Source organism: Haematobia irritans, chromosome 3 (assembly GCF_050003625.1).
Source record: "Haematobia irritans isolate KBUSLIRL chromosome 3, ASM5000362v1, whole genome shotgun sequence".
Classification (NCBI taxonomy): Eukaryota; Metazoa; Arthropoda; class Insecta; order Diptera; family Muscidae; genus Haematobia; species Haematobia irritans.
The window spans coordinates 62,513,364-62,532,532 of NC_134399.1; the positions used below are offsets into that span (position 1 = coordinate 62,513,364).

General features: G+C 32.9%; 1 protein-coding gene across 1 annotated transcript; it reads left to right on the top strand.

Moving 5' to 3' along the window:
* The first annotated feature begins 384 nt into the window (after positions 1-384).
* LOC142228804 (diptericin-D-like) lies at positions 385-856 on the top strand. Its single transcript, XM_075299323.1, has 2 exons — positions 385-542; positions 603-856. The coding sequence occupies exons 1-2, from the start codon at positions 456-458 to the stop codon at positions 804-806; spliced, it is 291 nt and encodes a 96-aa protein (XP_075155438.1). The 5' UTR covers positions 385-455; the 3' UTR covers positions 807-856.
* The last annotated feature ends 18,313 nt before the right edge of the window (positions 857-19,169 follow it).

Consider the following 19,169-nt stretch of genomic DNA (forward strand, 5'->3'; position numbering starts at 1 on the left):
GATGTATATATGTTGCTTGTTTTATAATTGAAGGACAATCAAAAAATGATTCCTCAATATATTTTATTTTAAATTTGAATTTTATCAATAGAACTATATTTATTTAACATAAAAAATGCAAACATTTGTGGTGTAGATCCCCGCAAAATATGTCATACAGTTCTTATCACCTACCAGTAGCTTTTTTTTTATTAAAAACACGCATATGTATAGAAGTAAAAAAAATATATACATATTTATATGTTCTTTTTTTCTTATAGAACCATATACTATATGTATTAAATATAGATATAATTTAAGGGGGAATTACTCAGATGTACTTCCCCAATTCGTTCATAAGACTGCTATAAAGAAAACAATTGACTATAAAAAGCAAACTTCTTGCGGAGACATGCATCAATTCTAGTTCAACTACACAAACGTAAAGTGTATCAAGCAAGTAACACTGAAGAATCATGAAACTTTTGGGATTATTTTTATTATTGGCCTGTGTTATGGGTTTGGCCTATGCTGCACCTCAATCACCTCCTCAACCAATCAAAGTAGGTTTTTGCTAATATTAATAAAGCTTAATTTTGTGTAAACTAATGACTCCCCTTTAGGATCCCAAAATATCCGCTTCGGGTGGAGGTCAACCCAACACTGGCTACAATTTAAACCTTGATGTCCGCAAGAACGTTTGGGAAAGTCAAAATGGCAGACACTCTGTAGATGCCACTGGTGGCTATTCGCAGCATTTGGGTGGACCATATGGTAACAGTCGTCCCGATTTTCGCGGAGGTGCTGTCTATACATATAAATTTTAATCATCCTATTATTTAATTAAGCAAATAAATCAGTATATTTATTTAACCAATATTACATTGTAATTTTCTTAAATTTCAAAGTTATTGAGTAAATTTGAAATGAAACATCCATTAGAATTAAAAACAAGCAAAGAAAGTCTCAGCCAATTTGTAGACAAACATTTTTGGGACCATCTCAAATCCTTCAAATTTGTTGGGCGCTATATGAGGGTTTATGTTCCCATATACATTTATTAAAACTGAAGCGATTTGAAAAAAATATTTTACACTTCTACAAAATCTATAGACCAAAAAAAATGGAAAATTTATAACGCTAAAGCCATTTTTATGCAAAATATTGCTTTCGTACCAAATGAAATTTTAGACAAACAACTATCGTTTACCATTTACATTTTGCTGTAAATAAGTTTGTTTGTAAGAAAAGTATAGACTTTTTGATATGAAAACAATTTAATAAAGACTAACTACACTGTTAGAAAAATATGTTTTCCATATGTTCCGATATAAACAAAATGTGTTTCGGGCTCAATTTTAAAACACAATATGTTTAAGTGCAAACATGTAATGTTCCTAAACTAACACTAAATGTTTGGGACATCGATGTTAATATGTTAGAATATATTATGTTTGGGGCATGAATGTTTCATAAAAATCATATGTGTGAATGCAAACATATATAAATTTACAAATTTCGACTAAACATACATATGTTATGATATTTTATTCAAAGCGACAGAGAGAGTATAGAGAAAGAAATAGAGATGGAAACCTGGAGAGTTGACGAAAGATATCAACATAACACAGCGAAAGAATCAAAAGAGAACAATTTCTGTGAAACCGTTTGCATGTTGTTTCGGAAAACTGTTTTATGATAAGGCCAAAAATTTGATATGCTTAAGTCTAAATATTATTTAATTTGAATAAGGAGAATATACATTCGGAACCAAGAGAATAGACATTTGAAAAACAAACAGCATATGTTTCCGCCTTGAGAGCAGCATTTTATGTATGTGTGGACATGTGTTTTGTTTATCATTTTGGCATTATGGGCACAATTTTTTTCTTGGTTCGTTAAAAGAAATCAGGGGTCTTCATAAAAATAACGAAAGGGCTCTATACTCTTATTGGAGTTGGGACAGTAAAATGAAATAAGGAGGAAATAGTGAAAAATTACACAGTAAACTGTATAAAAACAAGGTTTAGTTCCTCTTTATTAATAAGTAGTCCACGAGGAGTTGACGGACACCTTCAAATATAAAAGCGGGCATTAAGTTCGAGTTTTGCAGCTAAAACAATTTAAAAAGTTTATTTTCTTTAAAATGAATTATTAACGAAAAATAAAAGGCATTTTAGAGCGATGGTGTTAAATGCTAGTAAAAAACTGTTCACGCCTAAATAAATTTAAGTTTATATTATAAAATTACTTATGTATGTTTATACTCGACTCCACGTTCTTCTTTTGTTAGAGTTTTTGAATACCAAATTTTAAAGTTTTGTACCAAAAACAGTTTTTTGTTACAAAATTGTTATTTTTGCTTTAAAAAATAATATTTTATCCAAAAATCAGTCAATTTCGTTTATATCAAGCACTGTTACATACTATAAATCTTTAATAACCCACATTTCGAAGTTTCATTATAAAACTTTAATATAGTATAAATATAAATGTGTAAATTAAAAAAAAAATGTTCGGTCGGAGCAGGGATTGAACCCACGACCCTTTGCATGCAAGGCAGACATGCTAACCACTGCTCCACGTGGCAAACAAATGTATGTTTCTGTTAAATAATGTTATGTTTGCATGGGCTCGTGGGCGCTGCAAACTATGCTATATAAATGTAACTTATAACGATAATTATCTACTGGTGACTATAACAGCTACGTAGTCCAGTGCATAGTGTGTTGGCTTACAAAAGGTAAAGGTAAAAGACGAAAGGTAAAATTTAAAAAAATTATAAAAGTGAATAATTTCTTCAACATTATTTGTATTACAGAAAAAGGTGCCAAGAACTAAAATATTTCGTGGAAGTGAAAATTACGAGTATGTTAGGCAATGAGCACAATCGTCTTTGGGAAAAATTTTTCCAAGCATATAATATTTTTGGGCTCAAAATGCTTCCAAACATATAATATGTTCACATAAAACAAACATATTAATGTTTCAGCAGTATCCAACAATATATGTGCTTCCTGCAAAATATGTTTGGAACATATGTTAAAGAAGCGATTTTTTTGAAGGTGTAGATGTTTATTTTTATTTTTTTGGCACAAGTATATGTTTTGGGACAGAATATAGCCTTATTGATTTAGGAAGAAATTGGTTCAGTTTTAGATATATAACAGGTTGGCTGATAAGTCCCCGGTCTGACACATAGATGGCGTCGCTAGTATTAAATGCATATTATTTTTATATAGTACCAACCTTCAAATGATTCGTGTCAAAATTTGACGTCTGTAAGTCAATTAGTTTGTGAGATAGAGCGTCTTTTGTGAAGGAATTTCGTGTTTTGATAAAATACTGTTTTCTGAAGGGAAAAAAGCAAAAACTTGGCGCGATAATTAGTTTCCGGACTCTGCCCCAGGGAAATCAACAATAATTGATTGGTATGCAAAATTCAAGCGTGATGAAATGAGCACGGAGGACGGTGAACGCAGTGGACGCCCGAAAGATGTGGTTACCGACGAAAACATAAAAAAAACCCACAAAATGATTTTGAATGACCGTAAAATGAAGTTGATCGTGATAGCAGAGGCCTTAAAGATATCAAAGGAACGTGTTGGTCATATCATTCATCAATATTTGGATATGCGGAAGCTCTGTGCAAAATGGGTGCCGCGCGAGCTCACATTTGACCAAAAACAACAACGTGTTGATGATTCTGAGCGGTGTTTGCAGCTGTTAACTCGTAATACATCCGAGTTTTTCCGTCGATATGTGACAATAGATGAAACATGGCTCCATCACTACACTCCTGAGTCCAATCGACAGTCGGATGAGTGGACAGCGACCGGCGAACCGTCTCCGAAGCGTGGAAAGACTCAAAAGTCCGCTGGCAAAGTAATGGCCTCTATTTTTTTGGGATACGCATGGAATAATTTTTATCGATTATCTTGAGAAGGGAAAAACCATCAACAGTGACTATTATATAGCGTTATTGGAGCGTTTGAAGGTCGAAATCGCGGCAAAACGGCCCCATATGAAGAAGAAAAAAGTGTTGTTCCACCAAGACAACGCACCTTGCCACAAGTCATTGAGAACGATGGCAAAAATTCATGAATTGCGCTTTGAATTGCGTCCCCACCCACCGTATTCTCCAGATCTGGCCCCCAGCGACTTTTTCTTGTTCTCAGACCTCAAAAGGATGCTCGCAGGGAAAAAATTTGGCTGCAATGAAGAGGTGATCGCCGAAACTGAGGCCTATTTTGAGGCCTATTTTGAGGCAAAATCGAAGGAGTACTACCAAAATGGTATCAAAAAATTGGAAGGTCGTTATAATCGTTGTATAGCTCCTGAAGGGAACTATGTTGAATAATAAAAATGAATTTTGACAAAAAAAGTGTTTTTCTTTGTTAGACCGGGGACTTAGCAGCCAACCTGTTATCTTTCGCCCGATATCTACTACTATGGCCCCAGAAGCCAGAATTTCAGCCATATTTGCTTTAAATTTTGCACAAGGAGTGCAAGTGATAGTGTCGTAAAGTGTGCAGAATTTGGTTGAAATCGGTTCAGAATTAGATATAGCTCCCATCTATATGTTGGTTTTGTCCTTTAAGCATTGTTGTTGTTTTTTATTGCAGCTTAAAACCATACATTGACTAAACTACAAGTGTAGCTTAACCAACAGAGGAAAATAATGTTTGTCAAATTTATTTGGGCAAAGCCCTATAGACTGCAAGATGGTTGGATGGACGCACGTTTCGGAATTACCACATTCCTCATCAGCATCCTCTACTTGCAGCAAAACTATCCCCCATCTATATCTTTCGTCCGATTTACCCTGATATGACCCCAGAGGTCAAATTTGTAATCCGAATTAAGTGAAATTTTGCACAGGGAGTAGAATTAGTATTATAGCTATGCATGACAAATTCGGTTGAAATCGTTTCAGATTTAGATATAGCTCCCATATATATCTTTCGCCCGATATGCACTTATATGGACCCAGAAGCCAGAGTTTTATCCCGATTAGCTTGAAATTTCGCACAAGAAGTACAATTGGTAGTATAGTCATGTGTGCCAAATATGATTGAAATCGGTTCAGATTTAGATATAGCTTCCATATATATTTTTCGCCCGATATGGACTTATATGGCCCCAGAAGCCAGAGTTTTACCCTAATATGCTTTAAATTGTGTACAGAGAGTAGAAATAACGTTCTCGATATACATGCCAATTTTGGTTGAAATCGGTTCAGATTGTCATATATATGCCATATATATTTTTCGTCGGAATTACACTCATATGACCCCAGAGATCAAATTTGTAATCCGATTTAAGTGAAATTTTGCACAGAGAATAGAATTAATATTGTAGCTATGTATACCAAATTTGCTTTAAATCGGTTCAGATTTAGATATAGCTCCCATATATATGTTTTTATGATTTCGGCAAAATTCTCTAAAATACCCAGATTTTCCTTGTCAAAACGCCACTGCTAAGTCGAAAACTTGTAAAAATGATTCCAATTTTCCTGTATTTCTAATATATATCTATCCATCGACCAATAAATCATAAATACACTTTTGCAAAATTGCCTAAAAATTGCTTCAGATTTAAATGTTTCCCAAAATTTTTTGCTAACATTTTGTTCCACCTCAGGACATTAGCCAACTTAAATTTTAAGTCTACAGAAGTCTAACAAATTTTGTTCAGATCGAGTCAGATTTAAATATGTGTATATGGAAACATAGTCTTTATATATAGCACGCAACACATTTGACGGCTTTGATATGGTATCGAAAATGTGGATCTACAAAGTGGTGCAGGGTATAATATAGTCGGCCCCGCCCGACTTTAGACTTTCCTTACTTGTTATACCCACCACCATAGAATGGTGACGGGGGTATAATAAGTTTGTCATTCCGTTTGTAACACATCGAAATATCGATTTCCAACTATATAAAGTATACATATTCTTGATCAGGGAGAAATTCTAAGACGATATAACGATGTCCGTCTGTCTGTCTGCTGTCTGTTGTAATCACGCTACAGTCTTCAATAATGAAGCAATCGTGCTGAAATTTTGCACAAACTTGTCTTTTGTCTGCAGGCAGGTCAAGTTCGAAGAGGGGCTATATCGGTCCAGGTTTTGATATAGTCCCCATATAAACCGACCTCCCGATTTGGGGTCTTGGGCTTATAGAAATCGTAGTTTTATCTAATTTGCCTGAAATTTGAAATCTAGAGGTATTTTATGACCATAAAGAGGTGTACCAAAATGGTGAGTATCGGTCCATGTTTTGGTATAGCCCCCATATAGACCGATCTCCTGATTTTACTTCTTGGGCTTATAGAAACCGCAGTTTTTATTCAATTTACCTGAATTTGGGAATCTAGAGGTATTGTAGGACCACAAATACGTGTGCCAAAAATTGTGAGTATCGGTTCATGTTTTGGTATGGTCCCCAAATAAACGACCTCCCGATTTGGGGTCTTGGGTTTATAGAAACCGTAGTTTTTATCCAATTTGTCTGAAATTGGAAAGCTAGAGGTATTTTAGGACCATAAAGAGGTGTGCTGAAAATGGTGAGTATCGGTCCATATTTTGGTATAGCCCCCATATAGACCGATTTCCCGATTTTACTTCTTGGGCTTCTAGAATCCGAAGTTTTTATCCTATTTGCCTGAAATTGGAAAAGGTGTGCCGAAAACGGTGAGTATCGGTCCATATTTTAGTATAGCCCCCATAAGAACGATCTCCCGATTTAACTCCTTGGGTTTCTAGAAACCGTAGTTTTTATCTGATTTGCCTGAAATTGTAAATATTCTGGTATTTTAGGCACACAAAAACGTGTATCGGATTAAGTTTTTATCGGTCCGTTTGGTAATGCCTCCATATAGACCGACTTCACTTCTCGAGGGTGTAGAAGGCGCACTGATCATGAAAATTGCTTGAAACTCAATGTAAAATTTCCAGATTTTACTTCTACAGATTTAACATTTCAAACCAAGACGTTATTTTATAATTGTCTTGCACACTTACAAGAGATGTTAATGATTCCTCTAAAACTCAAACAAAAATGGTTCTTATAAATCCAGAATCTGATATAGTCCTCATAGGCGAAATCTTTAAATTTATCTTCGGGAAGTGTCCTCAAGCCCTCCTGAAATTTCAAAGGAAACCCTAATATTAGGTTCATGGTGGTGGGTATTTAAGATTCGGCCCGGCCGAACTTAGTGTTGTATATACTTGTTTTTTTTTTTCATTGTTTAGTTCATTTAACTAACGTACGCAAAATATTATTAGAGTAAAGAAAACTTTCACCAAACATGAACTAAAATAAAGTTAAATTGGCTTTAGTGAAATAGAAGGTTCACTCTTTTTTGATTGTACCTAAAGAAATACTCCCTTTTAACGCGCTGAAACAAAATCAAAGTAGCAATCACATCACTTTTATTTTATTTCTATTTTATTTTTTCTTTTTATTATGCATATATTATTATTATAATTTATTTGCGTGACTTAAAGTTAGAAAATTTGAATTTTTTTGTTTTATTTTTTTACACTAAAACATGTAACATTTGAAAATTCCATACACAATCTTAATTAATACAGAATTATAGATATATAGAAGCATAGTAATTAAATACAAATAGAGTTAATTGTTTTTTTAGTTGAATTAGTTTCATGTTGTTGCAAATTTTAAGATACAAAGTAGCACACATGTGTATAAAGTAAAAAAAAAAAATAAACAAAGCAAGTGGTAAATAGAAACAAGAACTAATAACATTTTCTATTAATAAATAATTTGATAATAATTGTTAGACAACAAGAGAAAGCTAATGAAAAATAATGGAAGACTTCAAAATAAAAAGCTGTATATAAAAGTATTTCAATATGTTTTTAAGAGAAACAAGTATATACAGCAGTAAGTTCGGCCGGGCCGAATCTTAAATACCCACCACCATGAACCAAATATTAGGGTTTCCTTTGAAATTTCAGGAGGGCTTGAGGACTTGAGGACACAACCCGAAGATAAATTTAAAGATTTCACCTATGAGGACTATATCAGATTCTGGATTTATAAGAACCATTTTTGTTTCAGGTTTAGAGGAATCATTAACATCTCTTGTAAGTGTGCAAGAAAATTATAAAATAACGTCTTCATTTGAAATCTTAAATCTGTAGAAGTAAAATCTGGAAATTTTACATTGAGTTTCAAGCAATTTTCATGATCAGTGCGCCTTCTACACCCTCAAGAAGTCAAGTCGGTCTATATGGAGGCATTACCAAGTGGACCGATAAAAACTTAATCCGATACACGTTTTTGTGAGCCTAAAATACCAGAATATTTACAATTTCAGGCATATCAGATAAAACCTACGGTTTCTAGAAACCCAAGGAGTTAAATCGGGAGATCGTTCTTATGGGGGCTATACTAAAATATGGACCGATACTCACCATTTTCGGCACACCTCTTTGTGACCCGAAAATACCTCTAGATTTCCAATTTCAGGCAAATAGGATAAAAACTTCGGATTCTAGAAGACCAAGAAGTAAAATTGGAAATCGGTCTATATGGGCGCTATACCAAAATATGGATCGATACTCACCATTTTCGGCACACCCCTTTATGGTCCTAAAATACCTCTAGATTTCCAATTTCAGACAAATTGGATAAAAACTACGGTTTCTATAAGCCCAAGACCCCAAATCGGGAGATCGGTCTATATGGGGGCTATACCATAATATGGACCGATACTCACAATTTTTGGCACACGTATTTGTGGTCCTACAATACCTCTAGATTTCCAATTTCAGGTAAATTTAATAAAAACTGCGGTTTCTATAAGCCCAAGAAGTAAAATCGGGAGATCGGTCTATATGGGGGCTATACCAAAATATGGACCGATACTCACAATTTTTGGCACACATATTTGTGGTCCTACAATACCTCTAGGTTTCCAATTTCGGATAAATTGAATAAAAACTGCGTTTTCTATAAGCCCAAGAAGTAAAATCGGGAGATCGGTCTATATGGGGGCTATACCAAAATATGGACCGATACTCACAATTTTTGGCACACGTATTTGTGGTCCTACAATACCTCTAGATTTCCAATTTCTGGTAAATTGAATAAAAACTGCGGTTTCTATAAGCCCAAGAAGTAAAATCGGGAGATCGGTCTATATGGGGGCTATACCAAAATATGGACCGATACTCACAATTTTTGGCACACATATTTGTGGTCCTACAATACCTCTAGATTTCCAATTTCGGATAAATTGAATAAAAACTGCGTTTTCTATAAGCCCAAGAAGTAAAATCGGGAGATCGGTCTATATGGGGGCTATACCAAAATATGGTCCGATACTCACAATTTTTGGCACACATATTTGTGGTCCTACAATACCTCTAGATTTCCAATTTCGGATAAATTGAATAAAAACTGCGTTTTCTATAAGCCCAAGAAGTAAAATCGGGAGATCGGTCTATATGGGGGCTATACCAAAATATGGACCGATACTCACAATTTTTGGCACACGTATTTGTGGTCCTACAATACCTCTAGATTTCAAATTTCAGGTAAATTGAATAAAAACTGCGGTTTCTATAAGCCCAAGAAGTAAAATCGGGAGATCGGTCTATATGGGGGCTATACTAAAACGTGGACCGATACTCACCATTTTTGGCACATCTCTTTATGGTCATAAAATACCTCCAGATTTCAAATTTCAGGCAAATTGGATAAAAACTACGATTTCTATAAGCCCAAGACCCCAAATCGGGAGGTCGGTTTATATGGGGACTATATCAAAACCTGGACCGATATAGCCCATCTTCGAACTTGACCTGCCTGCAGACAAAAGACGAGCTTGTGCAAAATTTCAGCACGATTGCTTCATTATTGAAGTCTGTAGCGTGATTACAACAGACAGACAGACAGACAGACAGACAGACAGACAGACGGACAGACGGACATCGTTATATCGTCTTAGAATTTCTCCCTGATCAAGAATATATATACTTTATATAGTCGGAAATCGATATTTCGATGCGTTACAAACGGAATGACAAACTTATTATACCCCCGTCACCATTCTATGGTGGTGGGTATAAAAATCATACTTTGTTAATTAAAGAGTTACAAATAATATTTTTTTCAAAAATAACAGTATTATTGTATTTGGTTTCAAAAATAACAGATTTAGTTTTTAAAGTATATATGGCTTGTTTTCGTTTTGATGTATAAATAAAATTTGTGCCCACTTTGTGATTATTAGTTAAGCAAAGATAACAATTTCATGGCGCTCATACATACTTATTGCAAATAGTTTTATTTGATTATAATTTATGAGAGAAAATATTGGAAAAATATTTTGCATAGAGGAGGACAAAAAAGTGATAGATGTTTTTCGTACATTTTTTTTTTTTGTTTTTCAAATTTATTACATTACCCATACAAGATGATCGATGGCGATTTCTGACCTGCCACTTTCCATCAATATTTTAATTAGTGCCTTTCAAAAAGAATCATAAATTGATAGAATTACGTTTTCATTGACATTGATCCAACTAAAAATGTATTAACAATACTATTGAGTTTTGATTTGATTAAAAACTTAATTTAGTCAATTCATATAATAAATAATTGTAAAATTCAATCAACATTTTAATTTAGTAAACATTAATGGTATTACTTTAGTGTTGTTAAGACCAATTGTGTGGTATTAACCCTTAAATGCACAAAATGGTAAAAAAGAACATCTGCATAGCACATTCTTTTATAATTTTTTTTTTTTTGCAAAAATAGTGGTTGTATCTTAGAACAGTGCACATTAAACTATTTTTTTATTTACAAATAAACCATTTGATTTTAGTAGAGAATAGATATTTTACCAACATTAATGTGGAATTACTTATCATGCAGTCATGCGTGCGTACATTATATTCGAATGCGTTGACGAATACGTTTTTTCAATTGAGTTACGTCGGACCCCAAATATATATATATATATATATATATATATATATATATATATATATATATATATATATATATATATATATATATATATATATATATATATATATATATATATATATATATATATATATATATATATATATATATATATATATATATATATATATATATATATATATATATATATATATATATATATATATATATATATATATATATATATATATATATATATATATATATATATATATATATATATATATATATATATATATATATATATATATATATATATATATATATATATATATATATATATATATATATATATATATATATATATATATATATATATATATATATATATATATATATATATATATATATATATATATATATATATATATATATATATATATATATATATATATATATATATATATATATATATATTCTGGGTCGTGGTGAAATTCTGAGTCGATCTAAGCATGTCCGTCTGTTGAAATCACGCTAACTTCCGAATCGACTTGAAACTTCGCACAAGTAGTTTTTATTGATGTAGCTCAGATGGTATTGCAAATGGGCCATATCGGTCCACTTTTACGTATAGCCCCCATATAAAGGGAACCTCAGATTTGGCTTGCGGAGCCCTTAACAGAAGCATATTTCATTCGATCCGGCTGAAATTTGGTACATGGTGTTAGTATATAGTATCTAACAACCATGCAAAAATTGGTCCACATCGGTCCATAATTATATATAGCCCCCATATAAACCGATCCCCAGATTTGGCTTGCGGAGCCTCTAAGAGAACCAAGTTTCATCCGATCCGGCTGAAATTTGGTATATGGTGTTGGTATATGGTCTCTAACAACCATGCTAAAATTGGTCCACATCGGTCCATAATTATATATAGCCCCCATATAAACGGATCCCCAGATTTGGCTTGCGGAGCCTCAAAGAGAAGCAAATTTCATCCGATCCGCCTGAAATTTGTTATATGGTCTCTAACAACCATGCAAAAATTGGTCCACATCTGTTCATAGATATATATAGCCCCCATATAAACCGATCCCCAGATATGGCTTACGGAGTCTCTAACAGAAGCAAATTTCATCCGATCCGCCTGAAATTTGTTATATGGTCTCTAACAACCATGCAAAAATTGGTCCACATCTGTTCATAGATATATATAGCCCCCATATAAACCGATCCCCAGATTTGGCTTGCGGAGTCTCTAACAGAAGTTAATTTCATCCACAGAGAATACAGATTGGTTGTGACAATCGAATTTATTGCCAACCTCCTTTTGGCAGTTATAGCAACTACCAGTTGGCAGTTTTGTCACCCGACTGATTCGGTCGACACAACTAATATCTCATATGGTGTAGGTTGGGTCTGCCGACGACATCGGTTGTTGCTACCTTCATCATTCGGTTGTGCTGCCCGACCTTAATAGTGCTCATGACCAATTTAAGGACCAATTTCTTCTCAATTAAATATTTTATTTTATTTTATTTTATTTTATTTAAATATATATAGTATAAATCGAAAAACAATGTATTTGATCAAATGTCTTGTAATTACGCTACAGCCTTCAATAATGAAGTTATCATGTTGAAATTATTTTGTCTGCAGGTAGGTCAAGTTTGAAAATGGGCTATATCAGCCCATATTTTGCGTTCTTTATCATCGAGGCATTGCAATTTCTATCCGATTTGCTTGAAAATTTAAATCTTAAGTTATTATAGGTTCGCAAATGTGTGTGTGGTATAAAAAGTGTATCGGTTTCGTCTAACCTCAATAAAGGCCGATCTTCCGATTTGAATTCTTGAATCTAGAAAACGGATATTTTTATCCGATTTGATTAAAATTTGAAATCTACATGTACTTTATTTTCCTGAAATTGTAAATCTAGAACCATTAATTGATATATCAAATTTGCTTTATACCGGTATGGGTTTGATATATTCCTCATTTACACCGCTCTCCCGTATAAACTTCAGTGAAAAAAGCGTACTAATCACCCAAATTGGATGTGACTAGAAGTAAAATTTCCGAGTTTAGTTTTGGTACTCATTCGAATAATGCGGGTAAAGATATGTAGAATTTAGATTTGACATCATATTATAGGCAGATACTCTTGCACGCTTAGAAAAGAAGTTAAAAATTCCTCTACAACTCAACCAAAAATGGTTAATATAAGTCCAGAATCTTATGTTGTCTCCATATGTATAAACTTTATATTTATCTTCGGGAAGCATATCATTTGAACCAATATCTTTGGGAGAGTACCGGAACCAGCAGGATTCAAGTTAAACCACTCCTCCATGTTTGTTTGCCATACATGCTAGAAATCCGGTACATGGAGTTATTTTGAGTTATCTAAAAAAAATATTTTCAATACAAAGCAATGTTTTGTTTTTTTTTTGTCCACAGGAAACATGGTGAAGATTCCACATTCCTCGATTTAAAATTTCGATATTAAATATGAACATTTTTCTTCTTCAATTAATTTTAATATCATAAAATGACATTTAAAAAGTATTTGAAATATATATATATATATATATATTTATATATTTATATATATATATATATATATATATATATATATATATATATATATATATATATATATATATATATATATATATATATATATATATATATATATATATATATATATATATATATATATATATATATATATATATATATATATATATATATATATTATATATATATATATATATATATATATATATATATATATATATATATATATATATATATATATATATATATATATATATATATATATATATATATATATATATATATATATATATATATATATATATATATATATATATATATATATATATATTCTGGGTCGTGGTGAAATTCTGAGTCGATCTAAGCATGTCCGTCTGTTGAAATCACGCTAACTTCCGAATCGACTTGAAACTTCGCACAAGTAGTTTTTATTGATGTAGCTCAGATGGTATTGCAAATGGGCCATATCGGTCCACTTTTACGTATAGCCCCCATATAAAGGGAACCTCAGATTTGGCTTGCGGAGCCCTTAACAGAAGCATATTTCATTCGATCCGGCTGAAATTTGGTACATGGTGTTAGTATATAGTATCTAACAACCATGCAAAAATTGGTCCACATCGGTCCATAATTATATATAGCCCCCATATAAACCGATCCCCAGATTTGGCTTGCGGAGCCTCTAAGAGAACCAAGTTTCATCCGATCCGGCTGAAATTTGGTATATGGTGTTGGTATATGGTCTCTAACAACCATGCTAAAATTGGTCCACATCTGTTCATAGATATATATAGCCCCCATATAAACCGATCCCCAGATATGGCTTACGGAGTCTCTAACAGAAGCAAATTTCATCCGATCCGCCTGAAATTTGTTATATGGTCTCTAACAACCATGCAAAAATTGGTCCACATCTGTTCATAGATATATATAGCCCCCATATAAACCGATCCCCAGATTTGGCTTGCGGAGTCTCTAACAGAAGTTAATTTCATCCACAGAGAATACAGATTGGTTGTGACAATCGAATTTATTGCCAACCTCCTTTTGGCAGTTATAGCAACTACCAGTTGGCAGTTTTGTCACCCGACTGATTCGGTCGACACAACTAATATCTCATATGGTGTAGGTTGGGTCTGCCGACGACATCGGTTGTTGCTACCTTCATCATTCGGTTGTGCTGCCCGACCTTAATAGTGCTCATGACCAATTTAAGGACCAATTTCTTCTCAATTAAATATTTTATTTTATTTTATTTTATTTTATTTAAATATATATAGTATAAATCGAAAAACAATGTATTTGATCAAATGTCTTGTAATTACGCTACAGCCTTCAATAATGAAGTTATCATGTTGAAATTATTTTGTCTGCAGGTAGGTCAAGTTTGAAAATGGGCTATATCAGCCCATATTTTGCGTTCTTTATCATCGAGGCATTGCAATTTCTATCCGATTTGCTTGAAAATTTAAATCTTAAGTTATTATAGGTTCGCAAATGTGTGTGTGGTATAAAAAGTGTATCGGTTTCGTCTAACCTCAATAAAGGCCGATCTTCCGATTTGAATTCTTGAATCTAGAAAACGGATATTTTTATCCGATTTGATTAAAATTTGAAATCTACATGTACTTTATTTTCCTGAAATTGTAAATCTAGAACCATTAATTGATATATCAAATTTGCTTTATACCGGTATGGGTTTGATATATTCCTCATTTACACCGCTCTCCCGTATAAACTTCAGTGAAAAAAGCGTACTAATCACCCAAATTGGATGTGACTAGAAGTAAAATTTCCGAGTTTAGTTTTGGTACTCATTCGAATAATGCGGGTAAAGATATGTAGAATTTAGATTTGACATCATATTATAGGCAGATACTCTTGCACGCTTAGAAAAGAAGTTAAAAATTCCTCTACAACTCAACCAAAAATGGTTAATATAAGTCCAGAATCTTATGTTGTCTCCATATGTATAAACTTTATATTTATCTTCGGGAAGCATATCATTTGAACCAATATCTTTGGGAGAGTACCGGAACCAGCAGGATTCAAGTTAAACCACTCCTCCATGTTTGTTTGCCATACATGCTAGAAATCCGGTACATGGAGTTATTTTGAGTTATCTAAAAAAAATATTTTCAATACAAACCAATGTTTTGTTTTTTTTTTTGTCCACAGGAAACATGGTGAAGATTCCACATTCCTCGATTTAAAATTTCGATATTAAATATGAACATTTTTCTTCTTCAATTAATTTTAATATCATAAAATGACATTTAAAAAGTATTTGAAATATCATTCGGCTGTAACTATTATATGAAAATGGTGGCTACTAACTGATACTTAAGAAATGTTTTTACGGTTGGTCGTATCAACCAATTTGAATCAAAATTATTAAAAGGAGGTAAATTTGGTTGCCACAACCATTTATCTTGTGACACGACAGAAAATTTGTTGAAAATCTCACCAAATGGTTATAAGTACGAACAAATACATGTAAATACTGAAAATTGATATGAACAACTTATATATATTTCTAAATATAGAATGTTGCTAGCTACAACCGAATTCCAACCAATCTCTTCTCTGTGTGTCCAATCCGTTTGGAATTTGGAACATGGTGTTAGTATTTGATCTTTAACAACCGTACCAGAATTGGTCCACATCGGTCCATAACTATATATAGCCCCCATATAAACCGTTCTCCAGATTTGAACTCCGGAGCCTCTAGGAGGAGCAAAATTCATCGATCCGGTTCAAATGTGGAACGTTTCACAAAAATTGGTCCATATCGGTTCATAATCATGGTTGCCACTCGAGCCAAAAATAATCTGCGAAATTTTATTTCTATAGAAAATTTTGTCAAAGTTTTATTTCTATAGAAAATTTTGTCAAAATTTTATTTCTATAGAAAATTTTGTTAAAATTTTATTTCTATAGAAAATTTTGTTAAAATTTTATTTCTTTAGAAAATTTTGTCAAAATTGTATTTCTATAGGAAAATTTGTTAAAATTTTATTTCGATAGCAAATTTTGTCAAAATTTTATTTCTATAGAAAAATTTGTTAAAATTTTATTTCTATAGAAAATTGTGTGAAAATTTTATTTCTATAGAAAATTTTTTTAAAATTTTATTTCTATAGAAAATTTTGTCAAACTGAATTATATACGTATTTGATCGATCCTTTTTGATTTAACCCTCTAATGCCCAAGCCCGCCTTTAGGCGGTCTTGATTTAATAAGGAAGCTTTTGGTAAAACACACCTTAAGACAACAAAAACGAGCAAAACAAAAAGAAAACTTATTTGAAACTATTCAAGAGGCTTTGCAGCATATGCTGAATTTTACCGTATAAATTTTTCGTACTTAGTTCTCTTGCTTTTGTGTCGTTACCATTGAAAATTGAATCAGTTGGCAAAAAAAATTGGGGCATTAGAGGGTTAATATAAACCACGTATGGACTTACATACAATTTAGAAGACGACGTTAAGAGGTTTTAAGATACCTTGCCATCGGCAAGCGTTACCGCAACTTAAGTAATTCGATTGCGGATGGCAGTGTTTAGAAGAAGTTTCTACGCAATCCATGGTGGAGGGTACAAGTTAAGCTTCGGCCTGGCCGAACTTACGGCCGTATATACTTGTTAAAGTATTGAACTTTATGTTTAAGGAAGAGGAAGTTAAACCTCAATAATTTTGGTTTGTTGATTTGTTTACATGTTGTCAACGCACCCGACGAGTTAAAAGTCCGTTAACTTTATGCCGTATGCGTCCGTTACGTTGTCGTGTAACTCAAGCAATAGTATTTCCCACATTTTATCTTTTTTTTTGACAATTGCATATAACGTCCGCATTAATTTATAGGTTTTTGAATTTTCGGGCAAAATTTGATTTTCAATTTTAGTTTCATATTACTCGGAAGTATTTTCCGGAAACACAGCGCGCATTTAAGGGTTAACTGACGTACTTTCACGAAATGGAAAGCCGTGATCTAATTGATGCTTTGGATCTCTTCCTTCCTAGTTATAATGATATTTAACAATTATAGTTCTAATTGGTTATTGATTTTATTGATCTGCCAACCGACAGCTCTATCTTAAAGTTTGGCATTTTTGAGATTATACGAAATTACACTCAAAAAAAGTTTACTTGGTTCCAAAGATTTTGACCTTCCCTTAAGGATTTTGGTATTGATTCCGAACCAAAGATGCGGCTTGATTAAGATAAAGACATTTTTTAGCGACCTATCTGGCTTTAAATCTAAGACCAATAAAATTAAAATTAAGATACAGATCTCATTTATCAAATGTCTAATCTCTTTTCGCATTTCACGTACAAACAAATGCCAGTTTAAAAATCCGAATTATAACGGATACTTCAAAGTTATAAATGTTTTCCTAATTCCAAAAAAAACTTTAAACCAAAGACGCTAAATCCTCAAAATAAGTCTTAGCCTATATTTGAAGCGTTTTTATTTTAAATCTAAAGTTTCAATATTTCAGTTAATTTAAGAACAATTTCTTAAATCAAAAATGTGTTTCTTTACTTTAAGGAAAATTAGCCTTAATTCAAAGACAAGCGACTTTAACGGAGGAACGCAAATTTACAAAACTTTTGTCCTAAATTTAATGAAAAAAATTTTTGAAGCAAAGATTATAAACTTTATTTTAATTAAAATTTCATTATTTTAAAGGAATTTGTCCTTAATATTTTGTAAATTTCACATCCTAAAATTTAGGTTGCGTAATCTTTAATATCACGTAAATATTTTTTTTTTTTCAGTGTAGAATCCCTACGGGAAATGGATCCTCCACTGGTACAGGGCTAGTCCCTGGTGCGTATGAACCAGTCCCAGTTCTGGTCAAAACGTATGGAGGGGACCGGTCACTTTAACATGGGTTTGTCATTGACGGGGTAAATTTACACTTTAGGACACGTCTTCGACTCATTCAAAAGGACATGTCCTGGGACAATTTAATAGGAGCACCTCAGAGACAGGTATTCATGAACTAAATAAATGAAATACGATTAATTTCAAGCAAGTATGGGAATCAATAAATTATGACTATTTAAAAATTGCGCCAAACTGGAGCACCGGAACCAGTCCTGTGATATGTCCGTCAGTGGCAATTGCAGCAATTTCCCGTAGGCACGTTTTCACATAGGAGCGCTGTTTGTGTTAAAAGATTCATCTCATCCAAAAAATGGAATTAAACATTTCCGTGCGATTATTTTTTACAACTTTCAACGTTGATTAACTCAATAACAGTGCATCGATGAACTTCGTCCAAAATCAGTTGTTGTTCCGGAAGCCATCGAAGCCAACTGTTATTGCAAGATCGTCATGTGACCTATGGTGAGATTGAGGCAACCTTAGGCATTAGTGGGACCAGCATAAATTCAAATGGATGAACATTTGACCGACAAAATATTTGACAATTTGTTAATCGCACAAAAACAGATTCGTGTGGATGGGTCGAAAGAAATGTTCCATAAATACGATCGCGGGGATTCGTAACAAGTCTCTGACATCGGCTGTATGAGCCAAATCAAACAGGTGTTGCTCGCGCACCAAGCACTTTCCAGCAAATGATCGCCTGTTTTTGGACAAACTGGATATGTCGTATAGTCAATTCTGAGTTGTACGCAACCATTT